This window comes from Zygosaccharomyces rouxii (assembly GCF_000026365.1).
Source record: "Zygosaccharomyces rouxii strain CBS732 chromosome D complete sequence".
In the NCBI taxonomy this organism is placed as follows: Eukaryota; Fungi; Ascomycota; class Saccharomycetes; order Saccharomycetales; family Saccharomycetaceae; genus Zygosaccharomyces; species Zygosaccharomyces rouxii.
Genome location: NC_012993.1, coordinates 36,804 through 55,712, shown reverse-complemented (window position 1 = coordinate 55,712; position 18,909 = coordinate 36,804). Strand labels below are relative to the sequence as shown.

The following is an 18,909-nucleotide window of genomic DNA, read 5'->3' as shown; positions in this document are numbered from 1 at the left end:
TGGTATCTATCGAGTCATCGCGGTTTTCAAATGTTAGTTTAACTTTACTATGTAATAATGAATGATATGACTGAGTTATAATAGGATTACTACAAAGTCTAAAGAAACTCTAAGGTGATTTAGATGACTAGCAGTGTTCCGTTGAGTGGGTTACCACTCTTTAGAGACGTCAAGGAGAATTTGATTCAACAGAGAAATGAACAACAGCAGCAGCATCAGCAACAACAAGCTACTCATCAGGCTAAAAGAAGAAATCACCTCAAGAAATCGTCAACCCATCATCATTACATGCCGCCATTGTCAGCTTATAACGCCAGTGAAGAAAGGCCGTACTACCCTGGTGGCAGATTTGATGAGATGACTATGAGGATTGAAATGGAACAGAGGAGGTTGAACGGCATACGGAATCTGGGATACAACTATATTAGACCCATTGGTGTAGGGCATACATTACAAATGATTAGAGAAAGGAAACAGCTGGCTGCTAAATTGCGAGTTGAAGAAGCCGCTCAACAACAGGAACAGTTGGAATTACAAGGGCAAGAGGAGCAGGAACAGCAGCTGGATCAAATACAGCGACCACGACAACAGCAACAACACTCAATACTTCCTTCTGCATTTCAGGAAAATGGAGATCGGAGTAGCCATTACGATTTTGGTATGGTGGAGGATGTAGGAGAGGATCCAACGGGCACATCACCACCACAACCAATGGGACAAATATTGGCACCACCTTTCAATCCTACGGTAGAAGACGAAGACGAAGAAGAGGATGAAATATCCTACGATTACGAGGCTGAGTTTGCCCAAGTGGAAGATGAACAAAACGAAGAAGATGAGGAAGATGAATATTTGGATAAAAACCAGGAAGGTCGTTTAAGGATGTTGAATCCCCGAGGTGCAACAAGGGATTTCAGCATACAACAGTTCGTAGAAACTTCTCACATGGAAAGTCATCCCTATGATATGGAAGATGATTACGAGAATCCTCAGTTGGAAGTAGAGACTAATCAAGGTGATAGCGGCGATTTTACAGAAGTTCCTTGGATTAATATTTCAGATACGGTGGACAATGTGGATTCGCCGCGTGTTAGCAGTCTAAACAGCCTTGTAGGGCATAGAATGATCTCTTCAAGCACTGTGACTACAAATAATAATGGTTTGAGATTACTTCCGCCACGGGCTAGAAGAGTTTCTGATAATAACAGTGATCAAGAACTCATTTAAAGAATTAAAAAAATTAAGAAATTAAAAAGAAGTATTTGGCTATTTAGTAACATTCGGTGCTAGAGAGGGCCCTCTTAATGACATAAGATCTACCTTGTCTGATTGTAGATGAATTGCCGGTATAACCCATTTACCACAACTGCATCTTGAACCCTTCCAGTTGTAGCCGCCCACTTTTCTGTGACAACCGGGACAGCCAAATTTACCTTCCAATTCTTGTTTAGCTTGCAATTCATCCTTCATCCAGTTCATGGGTTCCACAAAATAGTGGGAACATTGGTTCTGTGAAGCTTCAATGCCGATGATTCTATGTGAGCCAGCGGCTCTTCTAATGAAATGACCTTCTGAGGATTGCTTGCTTGGAGGTGAATGCGGAATAAAGGATGTGGACAGTGCCAATTTTTGTCTACATTTTTTACAACGAGCCACCTTGACCTGAGTCTGTTCTTCTGGGGTCATACTCTCGAAATCCTTTTCTTCATCTTTCTTGAAGGTTTCATCATGGGAAAGAATCTCGCTACCAGTTGGGTCCAGTTTCACCGAGTTTTTGAGAAGCCATTGCTTATATAACTGGTTATTACCATCCACGTAACGAGAGCCCATATCTTCATAAAGTTGTAATTGTTCCATAAAGTTATCATTTGGTTGAGACATTGGTCTTTTCCTTTTAACTGCATGGAGAGCAGTTTTCAAATTGAGACGATAACGGTACATCAGATAGGCTATGGTGAAACTAACTGATCTAGAGACACCTGCTTGACAATGGATATAAACGTTACCACCGTGAGGTTTCTTTCTGAAATCAACTTTAGCGGGATCATACTCGAGTTCATTTGGATAAAGACAGTTGTCCAAAAATCTATTAGATTCGTTAAAGTATTCCAAAATATTCGTATGCAGATCATCATCAATCGATATATTCTTCAAAGTATAGCTTTTTCTGACCAAGTATTCAGGTATAACTTCAAATTTTATTATCGATAATATATGTGTGATTTCCCATTTACCATGTAGAGGAACATGTTCACTGATAGGTTGAATACCACCAACATAGATTCCACCCAAGATACGGTTCAAATCAGGCTCACGTTCAACAATCATTTCGATATCTGTCTCGATGTCTGTCTCGATGAGATGAGATGAGATGAATTTTTTTCAACTAAGCGTTTAAAAAGCATAAGAAAATGAAAATATTGAAAAGATTTGAGGAATTCTGATACAAGATTTGAAATTTTTGGTAAGCTATCATTAATTTCTACTTATCTTTTAAATTATGGGATATATTATAGTATGCCTTGGGGGGAAACCGGTGTAACATTAACCTGGTAATACCCGAGTATATTATTATTCTAGCAGTATGCAAATGTCCTTCAACTTTTTGTAACCCTAGAAATCTTGAGTTCCCACAGATTTTTCCTAATGGGATCGTACTTCGTAGCCAATCCTTTGTAGGCGTTTATGGCTTTTCTAGTCATTGCTCCACCACGCAATGCGTAGACGTGTGCTATAAATTCCAATGCACACGATGATTCTATTTCCACATTTACATCGGTTTCATCCTCTTCCTCTACACCATGAGTAAAAGTACTCGTAAACTGTATAATTTCATCATCGTAGTTGGCATTCAGGAAATTCTCATATAATCCACGTAAATAAGTCCAGACACTTATGTTTTGAGGAACTAACTCGATCTTACCTTTGACATATTCAATTTCTTCCAATACATGGTCATGACTGGGACTCGTATTTTTTAGCACGAACATTCTGTGTGTCCATGCACTATTGTTATAAACGTCCCTTTCCAATAACGATTCTGTATATCCTAACTCGTGGCTAAAATCTCCAAAGAAAAGAACACACCACTTCCTGAATGACCAAACGTGGTAGTTCTTGGTATCCTCATCTAGCATCAGCTGTAAAATGGGTAATTCTCTCTTGAAACTTGGTGAGGGGTGATTCTTCAAAACAGCTTCCTTGTATGACCAAATCTGATAGTTCTTAGGGTTGTTCAACGTAACTTCATCAATCCACTCTAATTCTTGATTCAACAATTCTACATTACCGCGTGCCAAATGCATTAAAATGTCAAACCTGTAATTCCATGCAGTATAATAGGCTGGAGCCAAATCAATCACTCGCCCAGTCAGTTCCTTAGCTCTCTCAGAGTACTCCCTCCTCTCCATCAATGCTCTGGCAGTACCAACGACCATTCTGTACTCATCAGTGTACATGATCTGACACAACTCATCTTTAAAACCTGTATCTAGCGGCAGAGGCGATACATCTTCATACCCTTCCATGGTTTCCAATACAGCAGAATTCGTTCCAATCAATCAATCGACCTACAAATAGCCTCTTGGTTTGTTAACCCTCCCTTTAAAAGTTTACAATTCCTTTTAATAAGCCCTTTAGTCGTCCGTTTCTTGTGATAATCATCTCATCTTGTATCAACAATCTTCAACAAGCCAACCTGACGAACTTCTGAAATATAATGTTGGGCATATAAGAAACACGTACAAGTAAATCGATATAAATTGTTGAAGGAAGCTTTGTTTTGATATTGCATTCAGTGAGATTTGTAGTAGCCATCGAGTTGCTACAATTTTTTTTTTCTTAGATAAAAACTGCATTATTTTTGACTTAGTTTCAGTAATATGTTACATCAGGTTAAAAATGAGTCGTTATTTCCGATTGGATCCGGTAATGGGAATGGAGAAGACGTTAATATGCTAGAATCTGATCTTTTGGATGATTTTATGTTTGGTCGTCAGGATAGACCTGACGATGAAGATGCAATCTTTAACTCTTTTATTAAGACCGATCAGCTGGAAGACCCAACAGCAGTTGTAGATGGGAGAATATTCAATAAGCCAGTAGTTGAGGAACAGCAGGAAGAAGTACCATTTGTTAGTAGTGGCGAAGAACAAGCACCCGCTTCGCCACTACAGGAGCCTCAGCAACCCAAATCACCACCTTTGACTACATCGGATTACGAAAAACATTGTCAAGAACTTGTTGACCATTCGTTGGTATTCGGAAGAACAGAACCTTTGCATACTGCCTATGTGAACCCATTAGATTATTTACACATTGACGGTAATTCGTTGCCATACCAGTTGCAGATTTCCGGATTACCTGATGTCTCCAGAGTGGAGAACCAAATTAAATTAGAATTTAGAGTATCGCCTCCAGTGAAGCAGTGCATGATTCATTTACCAACAGATTGTATCGCAAGACATAAGTTTTATCTGGAGAAGGACGTTTCCGCATACCCACAAGAGTTTCAAGATCAATTACTCTTTGCAGAAGCTTTTTTACTGTGCTCTTCAAACGATAAAAATACTTATGTTTGTACAAGGTGTGTGAAAAGAGAACATAGGAGAGCTTCTAGAAGGAAATCGGGTTTGAGTGACAATATGCTATGGTGTAATAATGAGAATAGGAGAGCGATTATTTTCAATAATAAACAGGTATTCGTGGCCAAGGGTTCAGATGGTGATTCTACGCAAGGTGATAAAACGTTTGAATTGACCGCTAGAGTTGTATGCTACTGTAGACATCATAAATCACCGGATGGATTTAAAATTCTATTTGTGCTGAAGAATTCCAAAGGTGAAGTGTTGGCTAAAACTGTTAGTAGTAATATCATGATTATGGATAAAAAACCTCAGCTAAACTCCAGTGAATCAGTAGGTAACATACATTCAAATGCTAATAGCAATAATAACATGGATTCTGGTGCAGATACAGCGACAGAATTGTTTTCCAACACAAATTTTGGCGAATTTCCAACAACTACCTCAGCAAGTGAGTATAACAGTAACAATATCAATGTTGTTACAAACAGCGGCGCTCCAAGTGTAGACATGGAATCCACACCGGGTAAATACTTCTCCATGGGTGAACTTTCTCCACCTCCTGGTGGTCTTGAGATGCCTGATGGCAATGACAATCCTCCTGACGGCTTCAATGGCGGTAACATTAGCGATCATTTGGTAGCAAGGGGTGTAATGCCGTCACCTACATCAATGAGCGAAGATGGCTCAGAATCATATCTATCGGCAATGGATCGTAGGCGAACCTCTGGTCCTCTTGGTTCTGGATCAGCTGCATATGCCCGTACCAAGAATTATCAAAGAAAGAGACCCCGTCATGATACCGCTATGGATGACGGCGAAGATGGTGGGTCTTGGTCAAGTTCTTCTGTTGGCATAATTTCGGGTAAACCGGTGGTAACTCAAAGGCCTTCAACCAGTGGACCAACTCAAACCACACAAGAAGATTGTCCCTCGATACAACGTGTCATACCTTCACAGGGCCCCATAAATGGTGGTATAGAAATCACTTTATTGGGATCAAAATTCAAAGATGGGTTAGTTGTGAAATTTGGGGAAAATGTTGCATTATCCACACAATGTTGGAGTGAAACTACAATGGTCACTTGTTTACCTCCAGCTTCCTGTGCTGGGCAAGTTTTCGTTACTGTGATAAATCCTGCGGGTTCGAGTAACAACGCTGCTTCAGAAGTACAGATAAGCAATCAAGCGACTTTTACCTATATGGATGATACGGATAGACAGCTGATCGAATTAGCATTACAAATTGTTGGGCTTAAGATGAATGGTAAATTGGAAGATGCGCGTAACATCGCCAAGAGGATTGTTGGTAATGATGATTCACCAAAGGGGAACTCACCATCACTGTCTACAGGTAATGATAATAATGCTGGTGGTTCGATTCAGGATGCCTTTGATAACAAACTAATGTACTCTGACGAAAACTTATTAGTCAAAGTAATTAGATCTTTGCACGTTAACTCAAATCTATCGATGTGTGATAGTTTGGGACGTACTTTGTTGCAGCTAGCATCATTGAAGGGATATCACACACTTTGCTCAGTACTCATCAAAAAAGGTGCTCGTGTCAACGATAGAGATTCATTTGGATTTTCTCCATTACACTTTGCATGTGTTGGAGGTGATACCAAAGTAATACGATTGCTACTGCAGTGTAAAGCAGATCCCACGGTTAAGGCCCATAATGGTGTCTCTTGTAAACAACTATTCGTGGTCAACCATGGTACCAAGAAAGATAATTATCAATATGTGGAAGACGTTTTGCGAATTTTTGATGAATTTAACCAGTCGAATTCCTTTAGCAAGCCCATGAGGAAATTATCAGACGCCAGTTTCAACTCAAGCCTATACGATACAGAATCGTTGGATTCTTTGGATGCCGGAAATGGACCCGTACAAGCTTCTGGTGCTGTTGGCGAGTACAGCGCATCTGATCATGAAGAGAGTGAATTGGAAGAAGATGGCGATGAAGATTTGCTAGCGGAAGATGATTCTCCAATTCCAGTGACGAGTGCACAACCAGTAGGAACGAGTGATGATAACGCTATAGATCATTCAAATACTCAGGCAATGGATGGCAAGTTACTCAATAAAATGTTAAGCTATTTGAATGAAGGTCTTCCAAAATATGAAGATCTATATCCCAATTCACCACAGGATGATGCTAATAAGTTGAGAGAAGTGAGCCGTGACAACAACGATAGGCCTGGTTCTACAGCAGAGGAATCGCAAAATTCATCAGAAGATGAAGAAGATGCACTGCAACTGAGGTTAAACAGATTTTTCCAACAGAGACAGAATTTCCAAAATGACAAAATGCTTTTATTTTTCTGGCTACCGTTGACGGTCGTCTTATTGTCATGGTATGCTTTGTTCAAGTTCGGTCAAGACGGTGATTATGTACACTACTTCAGCAATATGGTGGCTGAACAATTAAGAGTTCTGTTGGCAAAAATAATATTGGGTAACGAAAGAATGAAGACTGCATTTAAAGAACAGCTAACGATGTTTCAGAATACAAACATCTTAAGCGTCAATGCAGAATGAGATACGAACGGATGATCCAACGAATGAACAATCTGTGATATGCTACAAATTTATACATCTTCATATCTTAGATTAATACATTTTCTTCTTTAATTGGTTCTGTGTTTAAATTATAGGTTTTAACGTTGTATATATATATATGTGTCGATAGACAGTACAAGAGCTCATCGAGATGAGCTAAGAAAATTTTATACACTGTAAGTCGCAAAGAAACCGGTTAAAAACGAGCAATACGATGGCTAGAAATCAAATTAGAATCATTGTGGGCTCCTATGAGCACAACATTTTATGTCTTTCATTAGATCTATCGTTATCGACACCAATCTTTACGCCAATCTTCCATTTCCAAGCACATACGCTAAGTGTTAAATGTATGGACGTTAGTAATAGATACTTAATATCAGGGTCTCACGATGAGCATATTAGAATCTACGATTTACAAAAGAGAAAAGAATTGGGGACATTGCTCTCACATCAGGGTTCCATTACCAGTTTGAAATTCTCAAGAAAAGTTATCAATAGTAATAATGAAGATGAGACTCAGCTAGCAAAACCTGGTGCTGAAGGTAAGAGCAAATGGTTGTTCTCCACTGCTGAAGATCATAAAATCCTCATATGGAGAGTTAAAGATTGGGAAGACTTCGGTGTTCTTCGTGGTCATACTGCCAGAGTAAACGATATAGACATTCATCCATCTAATAGAATTGCTGTTAGTGTAAGTGAGGACCATACTGTTCGTCTTTGGAATTTAATGACCATAAAGAAGGCTGCAGTTTTGAAATTAAGAGGTTATCCTCAGAATGGTCAATTTGTTAGATGGGTTGGTTCTGAAGGCAAATATTTTGCAGTAGCGTTATTGAACAAGGTATTACTCTACGACTCTTCTACTGCTAAAGTTTCTCAAGAGATTGACGTAGGCAAAAGAACAATTATGCATTTAGAAACGATGAGATGGGAAGGTCAAGATTACATTGTTGTTGGATTGAGTAATGGAGCTGTTGCATTTTACACATTGGATTCAGTATTAAATTCCGAGGAAAAAGAGCCTGAATTTTCATTACAGGGACATGCAAATCGTGTCAAAGATTTCAAGCCATTTACCAATGAGTTTGGTACTTACTTCATTGCCATTGGATCTGACGGTAAAATCGTTGTGTGGGATCTCAAGAGCAAAGAACAGTTAGCAATTTTTGATTCTGGTGAAAGGTTGAACTGTCTTGCTGTATGTAATGAATCTGTGGAAAAGGAAAGCACCATGAAGAAACGTGATGCTACTACTGCTGAAATCGATGAACAGAGTGAAGCTGAGGGAGATGAAGAAGAACTGAAAAAAGTACTATTTGGTGAAAAGAAAGGTAAGAAGAAGAGCAAGAAAGCCAAGAAACACGGAAAAAAGAAGGTTTCAGTACACCTTGAATAGGTTAAAGCTTGAATAGTAGCATTGAGGCTATATAATCGTGTAATTTACATCTACATCCTAATAAAGAGAAAAAAGAGAAAAAAATAAAAATCCGTAAGCTATCTTACAATTTAGCACCTTCAGCACGTCTACAGTGCTTCTTGAACAATTTCTCAGCTTTAACCCAGACTGGAGCGGTGTGTCTTTGAGGAAGCAGCTCTAGAGAAGGTAGCAGATCACGAGCAAAGAATTCAGAAGCCTCTCTTGGTAATAGAGATGGTAGGTGGTCAATGGATACCACAGATAATTTAGGACCAACAGTAGTGGGCACTCTAACTGTAGGTTTAGGGAAAACGGTAGCAATGTCGTAAATTGGAATTGGATTATGAGGGTTCGTAGTGTCGGCAGAGACATCCACAACAGTTCTTAATCTTCTGTTTGGTTGATTTAACAATTGGTAATTGATAAATGGTGGAATAGGTTGTGACAAATAGATACAGTTAATAAAGATATCTGCTTGAGCAATCTCGGGGAAGGGACCACCACGAGAAGTTTCCTTGATATCCCATTTCAAAATGTTAGCGTCAGGAATTCCAACTTTGTGTAAAAATGCAGTTGCACCAGAACCACATCTACCTAGGGCACCAATGATTAAAACCTTTGGCTTTTGAGCACCTTTCTTCAAAGCAGCCTGGTAAGCACCGCTGATATCTTTGATCAAACTTTGTTCATTAGGATATGGTGACACTGATGGTAAATCTTCAGAATCTGCATGTGTTTGCTTGAATGCCCAATCTTTGACACCAAGGGCTGCACCAGCAAATCCTGCGTAGAATCCGAATGCAGCAACTCTTCTACCTTGATCGTTCTCTAAAAATTCCAAGTCGTAAAGTGTACCCTTACCATCAATGAATCTTTTCAAAACATCTTTCCAACCAGCTTGGTTCTTATAACAGTGAGCAAACTGAATATGTTCATGAACTAATGGAAATTTATCATCTTCTGGCATTTCCTTCAAACCAATGATAACTCTATCCTTGGGGGCATTTACCCAAGAGCCAGCTGGGACAATTTCAGCACCAGCTCTTTTGTATTCGTCAATATTAAAGGTAGATTGAGGACTGTCTTCCACATATATTTTAAAACCTTTATTCAATAAGTGTTTAACGGTAGAAGGTGTCAGGGCAGCTCTGGCTTCCAATGGTTTAGTCTCGGCTCTCAGATGTAAATTGACGCTCATATTTAGGTAAATAATACGTTAGGGTGGTTGATATGTGATTGATATCCTGACGATGGACAATCCTTGAATATCAGCCATTACTACTCTTATATATAAAGCGATGAGCTATCCATAGTGACTCAAATGTCGTGCTGCGAAATTGCGGTGGAATTAGAACTGGGCATAGTAGAAATTCCGCTGGAAAAAAAGATGGAATAATACCTGTTGTTCAGGAATTTCAGTGTTGGCGGCTAGGAATTTTGGCTATCATAATGCCTTATGACTAATTAGTCTAACTGTGTGTTATCAGCTCATGACTTCTTATACAGTGTTTAGTGTCGCTGTATAGTGAGTTAAAATGTTGATGCGAATGACACTAATACATGATATAACCTTGAAAATCTTCTTTGCTACTGAATGTGTCAATTGAACTTGTCAAGAATAGTTTGGGTTTTGTAAGTAAATTTGAATCGATCTGGTAATAATAGGGTTATATATGTAATGAGGTCAGAAGCAAATGCTTGTATATCTTGTGTTTAGAACAGGCCAAATTTTTTTAGCGATACAGCTGAAAGCCTTTGGATAGCATTAATTGGTGTTCCTGGGTTGGCTCTTATATTCATACAATTGACAGCATAGGACCAGCATTATTCACCATTTATGCAGTTGATTTATACAATACTTTCAACCACGGACTAGAGATGCTACAGAATGTCAATAGTCTTCGCAATCATCGTACTAACTATAAAGTTGACCAGTAGAGTTCATTAAAGTTATTTAAAATACCATAGGGCTTAGTATAAATGCACTCTTGGCGGTTATTCCTTCGTATTACTGTTATATGCTACGTTCATAGTGATATATTGCACTAACGATTGGTATTTTGTGTATTATAGCGGCATCTCAGAGAAAACAACAGTGAACATCCACCACATCTTGAGATCAACTGGCAGATCTAGCTGGATCCTATCAGATCTGTGTGCTAATTAGTGTTGCTGGTATTTATTTCCTTCCTCTTTCTCCCTTCTACTTTTCCTTCTCCTTGACTGTTACAGTCTGTTTCTGTTTCTGTCTGTTTTATTACTACTTCTAACAGTTTGTGACTATTAAGATCCATTAGTACTGAATTGATAGATCAAATCAACCAATGTCAACACATGGTACACCTACGCAACATAATTCTACTTTGGTAATTTCACCATTTATAACTGGTAATGCTGGATCTAAATCGAATGCGAATTCCTCACAGGCTAACCAAGTAACAGATGGACAAACTACAACGGGCCCTGATCCAAGAACTGAAGAAGCAGGTAATAATTGGAGAGAATCCATCTCACATAGTCCCTATCAATCAATAGCAAATAGTCCCCTCGTGCAAAAGACAAATCCAAGTGTTACGGCAGCTTCATTGGCTACACCTTACCATAACGCAGCGCAAAATGACACAGGTAATGGCGGTAATGGGATTTTAACATCTATATCTAAAAACAGTTTATTTGGATCTACGATACCGTCCACTTTACGTAAAGTGAGTTTACAAAGAGAATATAAGGATCCAACTGGTGGAGATGCGAATAATGATGCACCCGCCGATGGTGGTAGTGCTGCAGGTGAATCTGGTAATAATCAAGATGGTATGGCTACAACCACTCTGACAACGACAACGACTACAACTGCTACTACGGTAGCAGAATTTGACATTTCTGAATTGTCATCAATTGAAAAACTGCGATTGTGGAGACATGATGCTCTAATGCAACACCTTTATAAAACTGCTGAATTCATTGGTAACAAAATCTACACTATGACAGGTGATCCTAATGATGCGTTTTGGCTGGCCCAAGTTTTTTACAGTAGTGGTGCTTGTATCCGTGCAGTGGAATTACTCACAAAGGATATGCTAGATTCCGTTAGTATTATGTGTCGATATCTATTGGCACTTTGCCTCGTAGATTTACAAAGGTATGAAGAGGCCTTAGACGTTGTTGGTGAAAGTAATCCATTTTACGAAGCTGCTGACCAAGATGCTAAAAAGCAAAACGATGGTGGTATAAAATTAGAGTCATCGCTTTGTTATCTGAGAGGAAAAATCTACGCAGCGCAAAACAATTTTAACAAATCCAAAGAATCTTACAAGGAAGCTGTTTTAGTTGATGTTAAAAATTATGAGGCATTTGAGGAACTGATAGCTAAAAATCTTTTGACTCCGAAGGAAGAATGGGATCTATTAGAAGCCCTAGAATCGGAGTTTTCACTATTAGATGATAATCAAGAAATGGTTAAATGTCTTTATACAATTAGACTTTCCAAATATTTGAATGAGGATAAAACTTTAGATGCACGTAGACAATTGATTGAGGAGCATAATTTGGAGAGTAATGTCGATATTCTAAGATCACAGGCAGAAATTTATTGTACTCAATGTAAATTTACACAATGTTTGGAAATTTGTGAGATTATCTTAGAAAGAGATGAATTTAATGGCGAGGTGTTACCGTTATACATCTCGTGCCTTTACGAATTGGGCGCTAAAAACAAGCTTTTCCTGCTATCACACAAGTTGGCAGAAAATTTTGCAAAAAATTCTATCACTTGGTTTAGTGTAGCTACTTATTATATGGTGGTGGAAAAAATTGAAGAGGCACGTAAATACTTTTCCAAATCATCAATTCTGGATCCTAATTTTGCGCCTGCATGGTTAGGATTTGCGCATACTTATGCTATTGAAGGTGAACAAGATCAGGCAATATCTGCCTATTCTACGGCCGCAAGGTTTTTCCCAGGGATCCATCTACCGAATTTGTTTTTGGGAATGCAATACATGGCATTAAACACTTTCTCATTGGCAGAAGAATACTTTACACTGGCTTATGATACTTGCCCCCAAGATCCACTACTTCTCAATGAAATGGGGGTAATGTATTTTAAAAGAAACGATTTGCACAAGGCTAAAAGGTATTTAAAGAGAGCATTAGAAGCAGTTAAGGAACTGAATCCCACATCTAGAACCTCCGTTTCAATTCAAATGAATTTGGCTCATGCATACAGAAGATTAGGTGAAAATGAAAGAGCCATCAAATGTTTCAAAACCGTATTGGAAGTCTCTAGTAAAGATTCAGATACTTACTGTTCCTTAGGGTTTTTATATCTAAAGACCAAAGAATTACAAAGAGCCATTGACCATCTGCATACAGCGTTATCATTAAAACCTTCAAACTTAGCGGCACAGGAATTATTACTTCATGCATTAGAATTAAACGTTTCGATGAATTTAGATGCTGATCATCCGTTAATTGTTAATTCTCAGTTGTACGAATCAAATTTTGATCAATTCATTTCATCAAGAAAACGTGCTCCAAGGACTTTAGACAGTGTTGGGTATGCCAAGAGAATGCGCAAAACCCATGGTCCTTTGCAAATGGCCAATGACGATGATGCCATGGATTTGGAATGATATAACTTTCTCGATAATACACTTTTTTTTTGTTTTTCCTTTTTGTTATCGTTGTTATTATTTAGTCTTTTTCGTTCTTCTTTTTCTTCTTCTTATCGTCCTTAAGCTTGTGATTTGGGTCTGATTTTCGGTTTGGTTTTGGGTTTGATTCTGGCTTCGATTTTGGCTTCGAGTTCGATCTTGGTTTTGAATTTGAATTTGGAACTGGATCAGATTTCTTGGGCTTGGAATTTTGTTTTTGCTGAGACTTGGGTGCGTCAAGTTTCTTGGATTTTGGCTTTTTGTCAGGCTCTTGTTCAGGTTTAAAAACATCACGTCTTAATTTTGACTTTTTAATAGCATTTTTATCTTGATTGATACTGAATTCTTCGAGAGGTTTAGCATCATCAATTCTAAATTCTTCGTCATTTTTCTCTTCAGTTTTATGACGATTACGTCTATTTTTCGGTTTCTTTTCAGACTTCAGCGGTTCTTCCAAAATTGGACTATTTTCTTCTGGAATTTTCTTATTCTTTCTACCATTCCTCTTATTATTACTTCTTTTCCTGTTATTACCACTATTAGTACTACCAAATAGTTCTTCTTCACATATAATAATTTCAAGCTTTTCTTCTTCAATTGTAATCTCCAGTTCACTCGATTTAGGACCTTTCTTAAACTTTTTTCCACGACGAGATGATTCTTGAAAGCCACCACCCACAGAAGAGTAATCAAACGGCTTCTTCTTCTTCTTGGATCTCTTCGATTTTTTTGAAGCTTCAACATCGTTAATTTGAAGACCTTCTCTTAAATCACATATTACATCTTCAAAATCTTCTTCTTCATCATCACTCAAAAGGAATGCCACGATGGCTGAATCATCCATAGCCTAAAAATTGGCAATAGTCAAAGGATTTCTTTCTAGTTGATCGGACTTTTAGCTTCAAAACATCTATCGTACACGCACGTCATTGTATTATAAGGCGAAATGATGAATTAAACACGATGTTGAACCTTCGAGGTACACCAGAAAGTTTCAAAAAATAATCATAAAATAAGTTGAAACGATGTTGAGAAACATTAGTTGCAGATTTTTGAAGGCTCCACATGCTACCAGCGTTACCTTCTCAAGAGCTGCTTCTCTTTCGAGCATGTCAGCTCGAAGAACAGCAGTTTTTGGTAATGCAAGATCATTGATCAATACTCGTTGTTACTCTGAGCAATCTGGAGCTAAGGGTGACTCTGCAAAGAACCAGTCATCTTCTTCCCCACCACCACAACCATCCAACTCCGGTAAAGGTAGGCTATTGGTTGTCCTGGGTCTTTTAGCAATTGGTTCTACTATTGCTTCTATCAATTACCAAAAGAATGATCCAGCTGAATTTTTAGAGGAAAAGTCATTTCAAGCCCCTGAAGAACAACCACTATTTTCTGATGATCAGATTTCTGTCATCTTTGTTCTTGGTGGTCCCGGTAGTGGTAAAGGAACCCAATGTGCTAAATTGGTGCAGAATCATCAATTCGTTCACTTGTCTGCAGGTGATTTATTGAGAGCTGAACAGGCAAGAGAAGGTTCTCAATATGGTGCCTTAATCAAAAAATATATTACTGAGGGTCTAATTGTTCCACAAGAAATTACAGTTCAACTGCTAAAGCAAGCAATTGAATCTAAGTACAAGGAAGGTAAGACAAGATTTTTGGTTGATGGTTTCCCCAGAAAGATGGATCAAGCCATCACTTTTGAAAAAGTGGTTGCCCCCAGTAAGTTTACACTCTTCTTTGAATGTCCAGAACAAGTGATGTTACAAAGATTGTTAGAGCGTGGTAAGACCAGTGGTAGAGATGACGATAACATTGAGTCTATCAAGAAAAGATTCAAGACATTTATAGACACCAGTATGCCCGTTGTGGAACATTTTGCAAAGCAATCTAAAGTGGTCAGAGTTCGCTGTGATGAACCTGTAGACGCAGTCTATGGTCATGTGGAAACCGCCATCAAAGATAAGATTTAAAATCTTTTGTTTTCTTTAGCATCTTTAGAGACTTTTATAATCAGACTTTGAAGTCCGTTTCTTTCCTACTTTCCTTAACCCAATCTCTTGTCGTTGTATCTCAAATATTCGCCGTTTAATTCGTTAGGAATTCCCTGGAGCGCTAATTTAGCATAGACTCTTGCTGGAACTTTAACGTCCAATAGATCACCATTAGCTTTCAAATCGTTGAATCTCTTCAGTGACTCTGGCGTCATGCCAGTAGGGCCAAATTTCTCTCTAATCTCAACTTGCATTTGAGTATCTACCACACCGGGAGCCACAGAAATTGCTTTAACGCCATCGCACTCTTTTGAAATGGTAAGTGCTAAATGGTTTAATGCTGCCTTCGAAGCACCATAGGCACCCCAACCACTGTAACATTTAGTACTTGCACCAGAGCTAACAAAGACCAAGTTTCCCTGGCTTTTAATCAAGTGCGGCATAGCCAGTGTAGCCAAAGTAACAACACTGAAGAAATTCACATCAAATAATTTCTTCCAGTCGTCAACATCAGCCCGCTGTACATTTTGTACAGGTTCCAATACGCCAGCGTTAGCAACAACAGAATCAATCTTACCGGTCTTGTTCAATGCCTCCTGTACCAATGCACTAGCAGCATTCTTATCTGTAACATCACCAACCACATAGAAGAACTTGTCACCAAACTGTTCTTTCAAACTTTTCAATGAACTTTCTGACCTAGCGATACCGGTTACAATGGCACTCTCTCTGTCGTCAAGAATCTCCTCCACCAAAGATTTACCAATGCCTCTTGACACACCAGTTACTATCACAGATTTAACCATCTTTAATCAGCTCAATGAAGTCCAAGAACCCTTGTACTCGTTAAGGTTGTTTAAGGCCCTTAGACATCAAGTTCGCCTTCAATGCATTTTCAAAGTTCAATTTCACCTCCACAACAAGTACAACTACTGTTGCAAGAAAAAGAGAGTAAAAGAGAGCTATTAATGGGCTTGCAATGAGTGGAATAGGTTGGGAAAAGATGGATTGGCCTAAGGATATTCCCTGTAGAAACGTTACAATATATGGCTTTTGTAAGAAGGAAAAGGAAGGATGTCCATTTAAGCACGACAGCAATGATTATACAAATGTTAAAGTTCCCGCGTCAGCATATGCTGATAATAACAGTAGTAATTTCAACCCTATAGTTAGTTCAAATACTGGCTCTTCAACATCGAAATTTAATGCTAAGGCATCTGCAAGTTTCACACCGATGTCGGCCAAGACTTCAGGTTTTGTGCCGCTTAATAGTGGTAGTACGAATGGCATGGGACCTGTTGCAGAACCACCATGGCTTTCAACAGTACCCCAGCAACCTTATGTGAGTCCGACCTATAATCCTTATGCTACTGGTAGCTTTACACCTACATCATCAGCTGGAAACCCATTGAATCCGATGGGGATTACAGCAACAGATGCTGGTACAGATTTTAACTTACCAATGGCTGATGCGGCAGCTGCGATGGGTATTGGTGAATTATCACAAACTGATACTGATGCAAAGGTCAATTTACCCATTATGTACCCACCGATGCATAGTCTTTTGCAATACCATCTATATGCGCCGGATCCGCCTCCACATCTCAGGGCATCTTTGAGACCTAATGAACGCATGGCTCAGGACCTTTTTATCCCTAACGACTTAAGAGAGCAATTGGTCAAGAGGAATTTAGCGTCTTTACAAATTTTCCCTCTTGGTGGAGCTATCCCCAGTGTAGTTCAAGATTATTTCGGATTGGTACCATTGGATTTTAACAAGAATTCTGGTAAGAAGGATTCATTCATGGGTCATAAGAATTCACTCTACAAGGTGTTCTCCAATGTAGACGGTAAGGTTTATTTATTACGTCGAGTTCATTCGGTGGCCAATGTGGAACCTTCATACATTTCAAAGACATTCCATGCTTGGAGTAACGTCGATTGTAACAATGTTGTTAAACTAGTGGATCTTTTCTTGACGACAAAATTTGGCGATTCTTCCCTGTGCGCGGTGTATGACTTTTATCCAATGGCTAACTCACTGTATGAAGATCATTTTGTAAATTTCCCTTTGAAGCCTATTACACAGGAATACTTGTGGTCATATTTGGTGCAATTGAGTAATGCATTGAACTCAGTTCATTCCCAGGGGTTAGTGGTTGATGTGCTTGATCTTCATAAAGTTATTGTTACTGGATCTCCCGGTAGAATTAAGATTGCAGATTGTGGACCCCTAGACGTTTTAAAAGCTGGGAAGACGAGAGACATTGTAGCAGAACAACAGGAATCTTTTGGCAAGTTAGGAAATCTTCTGATCGAATTAGCTACGAAGTTGGGACCAGAAGGTGGAGCGCAAACCGAATCTGTAGATAATTTGGTGGTTGATGAAAAATTCAAAGATGTGCTCAAATATCTATTGAGTGACAAACCTAAATCAGTTACGGAATTGACTTGCATGTTCCATGATAAAATCTTTAGTGTCATAAATTCATCTTTGACATATGCGGAATATACTGAAGGTGTTCTATCAAAGGAATTGGAGAATGGGAGATTGTTCAGATTAATTTGCAAATTGAATTTCATATATGGCAGAATGGAACACCGAATAGATGTGAATTGGTCTGAATCTGGTGATAAGTTTCCCATTTTGTTATTTTATGACTACGTTTTCCATCAAGTAGATGCAACGGGTAAGAATATTATGGACCTAACACATGTACTGAGATGTTTGAATAAATTAGATGCTGGTGTATTAGAGAAGATTGCATTAGTAACACCCGATGAGATGAATTGCATCATTGTTAGTTATAAAGAATTAAGAGATTTGATAGATACGACGTTTAGAATATTGTGCCAATGACGTTTTTGTACAAAATTTGTTTTAATTCATGACTTTTCGAATCAAAAATAATCTACTCTTAATACACACACACACCCCCCAAAGGAACAATGAATGCGGCAGAATCATTTAAAAGTCGTTTGCACCATATCAAGAATAAAATACAATATCAAAATGCCAAAATTCGTTTAGAAAGGCATTTGAAGAAGACTCCAGGTTTACCCGCGGTGCCCGTCAATCATCTCCCTTTAACTTTGAGGGAGGGTTTTAATTATAACTGTTATACAACTGATATCTTGAAGAGTGCAGATAACATTCAGCATGACTTTACACAGCTGAGTAGTACTAATTGTTCCTGCTCATGTCATAGTAATCCTTTGCCACAAACACCTTTTTTCCATGGAATTGGATGTTTGAAAAATTGTGGTCAAACTAATAAAGAATATGAAAGTTATTTAACAAATAGAATACATACTGTAGGTGCCTAGGTTCTGACATTTTATAGAAACTTAATTATTATTTCATTTTTCCATCAAGATTCACTGGTTTCTGGGGTACCGCTATCGTAGACCAGCCTGTTTTAAAACATATTATACTGGGATATATAATAAAGAGAGATTAATCTATATTAGAATATGTTGTCGCATCAAGTAGAAAGATTTCTTTCAGAATTTTGACGTTTTGTCGACATAAACCTGTTTTTGAAGCGGATGAAAATGTCCTTGAGAAATGAATGCTAAACGCAGCGACATCCAAGCGTAGTAGGAGTAACCTAGAGAACAAGAAATATTATTACGAAAAGAAAGTAGCATTACTATGTACTGCTCACCTGAATTTTATCAGCGTATTCATGAAC

General features: G+C 38.5%; 11 protein-coding genes across 11 annotated transcripts; 6 read left to right on the top strand and 5 right to left on the bottom strand.

Moving 5' to 3' along the window:
- Window positions 1-123: 123 nt before the first annotated feature.
- On the top strand, window positions 124-1,227 carry MND2 (Mnd2p; the record flags this gene model as incomplete). Its single annotated transcript, XM_002496420.1, has 1 exon — window positions 124-1,227. The coding sequence occupies one exon, from the start codon at window positions 124-126 to the stop codon at window positions 1,225-1,227; it is 1,104 nt and encodes a 367-aa protein (XP_002496465.1).
- Window positions 1,228-1,266: 39 nt separating this feature from the next.
- On the bottom strand, window positions 1,267-2,328 carry YVH1 (tyrosine protein phosphatase YVH1; the record flags this gene model as incomplete). The annotated part of the gene is made up of 1 exon (XM_002496419.1): window positions 1,267-2,328. The coding sequence occupies one exon, from the start codon at window positions 2,326-2,328 to the stop codon at window positions 1,267-1,269; it is 1,062 nt and encodes a 353-aa protein (XP_002496464.1).
- Window positions 2,329-2,597: 269 nt separating this feature from the next.
- Window positions 2,598-3,527, bottom strand: RAM2 (bifunctional protein farnesyltransferase/protein geranylgeranyltransferase; the record flags this gene model as incomplete). Its single annotated transcript, XM_002496418.1, has 1 exon — window positions 2,598-3,527. The coding sequence occupies one exon, from the start codon at window positions 3,525-3,527 to the stop codon at window positions 2,598-2,600; it is 930 nt and encodes a 309-aa protein (XP_002496463.1).
- Window positions 3,528-3,881: 354 nt separating this feature from the next.
- On the top strand, window positions 3,882-7,130 carry SPT23 (Spt23p; the record flags this gene model as incomplete). The annotated part of the gene is made up of 1 exon (XM_002496417.1): window positions 3,882-7,130. The coding sequence occupies one exon, from the start codon at window positions 3,882-3,884 to the stop codon at window positions 7,128-7,130; it is 3,249 nt and encodes a 1,082-aa protein (XP_002496462.1).
- Window positions 7,131-7,365: 235 nt separating this feature from the next.
- On the top strand, window positions 7,366-8,550 carry MAK11 (Mak11p; the record flags this gene model as incomplete). The annotated part of the gene is made up of 1 exon (XM_002496416.1): window positions 7,366-8,550. The coding sequence occupies one exon, from the start codon at window positions 7,366-7,368 to the stop codon at window positions 8,548-8,550; it is 1,185 nt and encodes a 394-aa protein (XP_002496461.1).
- A 103-nt stretch (window positions 8,551-8,653) lies between these two features.
- On the bottom strand, window positions 8,654-9,769 carry LYS1 (saccharopine dehydrogenase (NAD+, L-lysine-forming); the record flags this gene model as incomplete). Its single annotated transcript, XM_002496415.1, has 1 exon — window positions 8,654-9,769. The coding sequence occupies one exon, from the start codon at window positions 9,767-9,769 to the stop codon at window positions 8,654-8,656; it is 1,116 nt and encodes a 371-aa protein (XP_002496460.1).
- Window positions 9,770-10,165: 396 nt separating this feature from the next.
- Window positions 10,166-13,202, top strand: CDC16 (anaphase promoting complex subunit CDC16; the record flags this gene model as incomplete). The annotated part of the gene is made up of 2 exons (XM_002496414.1): window positions 10,166-10,203; window positions 10,883-13,202. 2 exons carry the CDS (start codon window positions 10,166-10,168, stop codon window positions 13,200-13,202), a joined length of 2,358 nt encoding a protein of 785 aa, XP_002496459.1.
- A 61-nt stretch (window positions 13,203-13,263) lies between these two features.
- Window positions 13,264-14,067, bottom strand: ZYRO0D00550g (uncharacterized protein; the record flags this gene model as incomplete). The annotated part of the gene is made up of 1 exon (XM_002496413.1): window positions 13,264-14,067. The coding sequence occupies one exon, from the start codon at window positions 14,065-14,067 to the stop codon at window positions 13,264-13,266; it is 804 nt and encodes a 267-aa protein (XP_002496458.1).
- A 181-nt stretch (window positions 14,068-14,248) lies between these two features.
- Window positions 14,249-15,193, top strand: ZYRO0D00528g (uncharacterized protein; the record flags this gene model as incomplete). Its single annotated transcript, XM_002496412.1, has 1 exon — window positions 14,249-15,193. The coding sequence occupies one exon, from the start codon at window positions 14,249-14,251 to the stop codon at window positions 15,191-15,193; it is 945 nt and encodes a 314-aa protein (XP_002496457.1).
- A 74-nt stretch (window positions 15,194-15,267) lies between these two features.
- On the bottom strand, window positions 15,268-16,020 carry ZYRO0D00506g (SDR family oxidoreductase; the record flags this gene model as incomplete). The annotated part of the gene is made up of 1 exon (XM_002496411.1): window positions 15,268-16,020. The coding sequence occupies one exon, from the start codon at window positions 16,018-16,020 to the stop codon at window positions 15,268-15,270; it is 753 nt and encodes a 250-aa protein (XP_002496456.1).
- A 173-nt stretch (window positions 16,021-16,193) lies between these two features.
- PAN3 (PAN-complex poly(A)-binding subunit PAN3) lies at window positions 16,194-18,074 on the top strand (the record flags this gene model as incomplete). The annotated part of the gene is made up of 1 exon (XM_002496410.1): window positions 16,194-18,074. The coding sequence occupies one exon, from the start codon at window positions 16,194-16,196 to the stop codon at window positions 18,072-18,074; it is 1,881 nt and encodes a 626-aa protein (XP_002496455.1).
- Window positions 18,075-18,909: the final 835 nt, after the last annotated feature.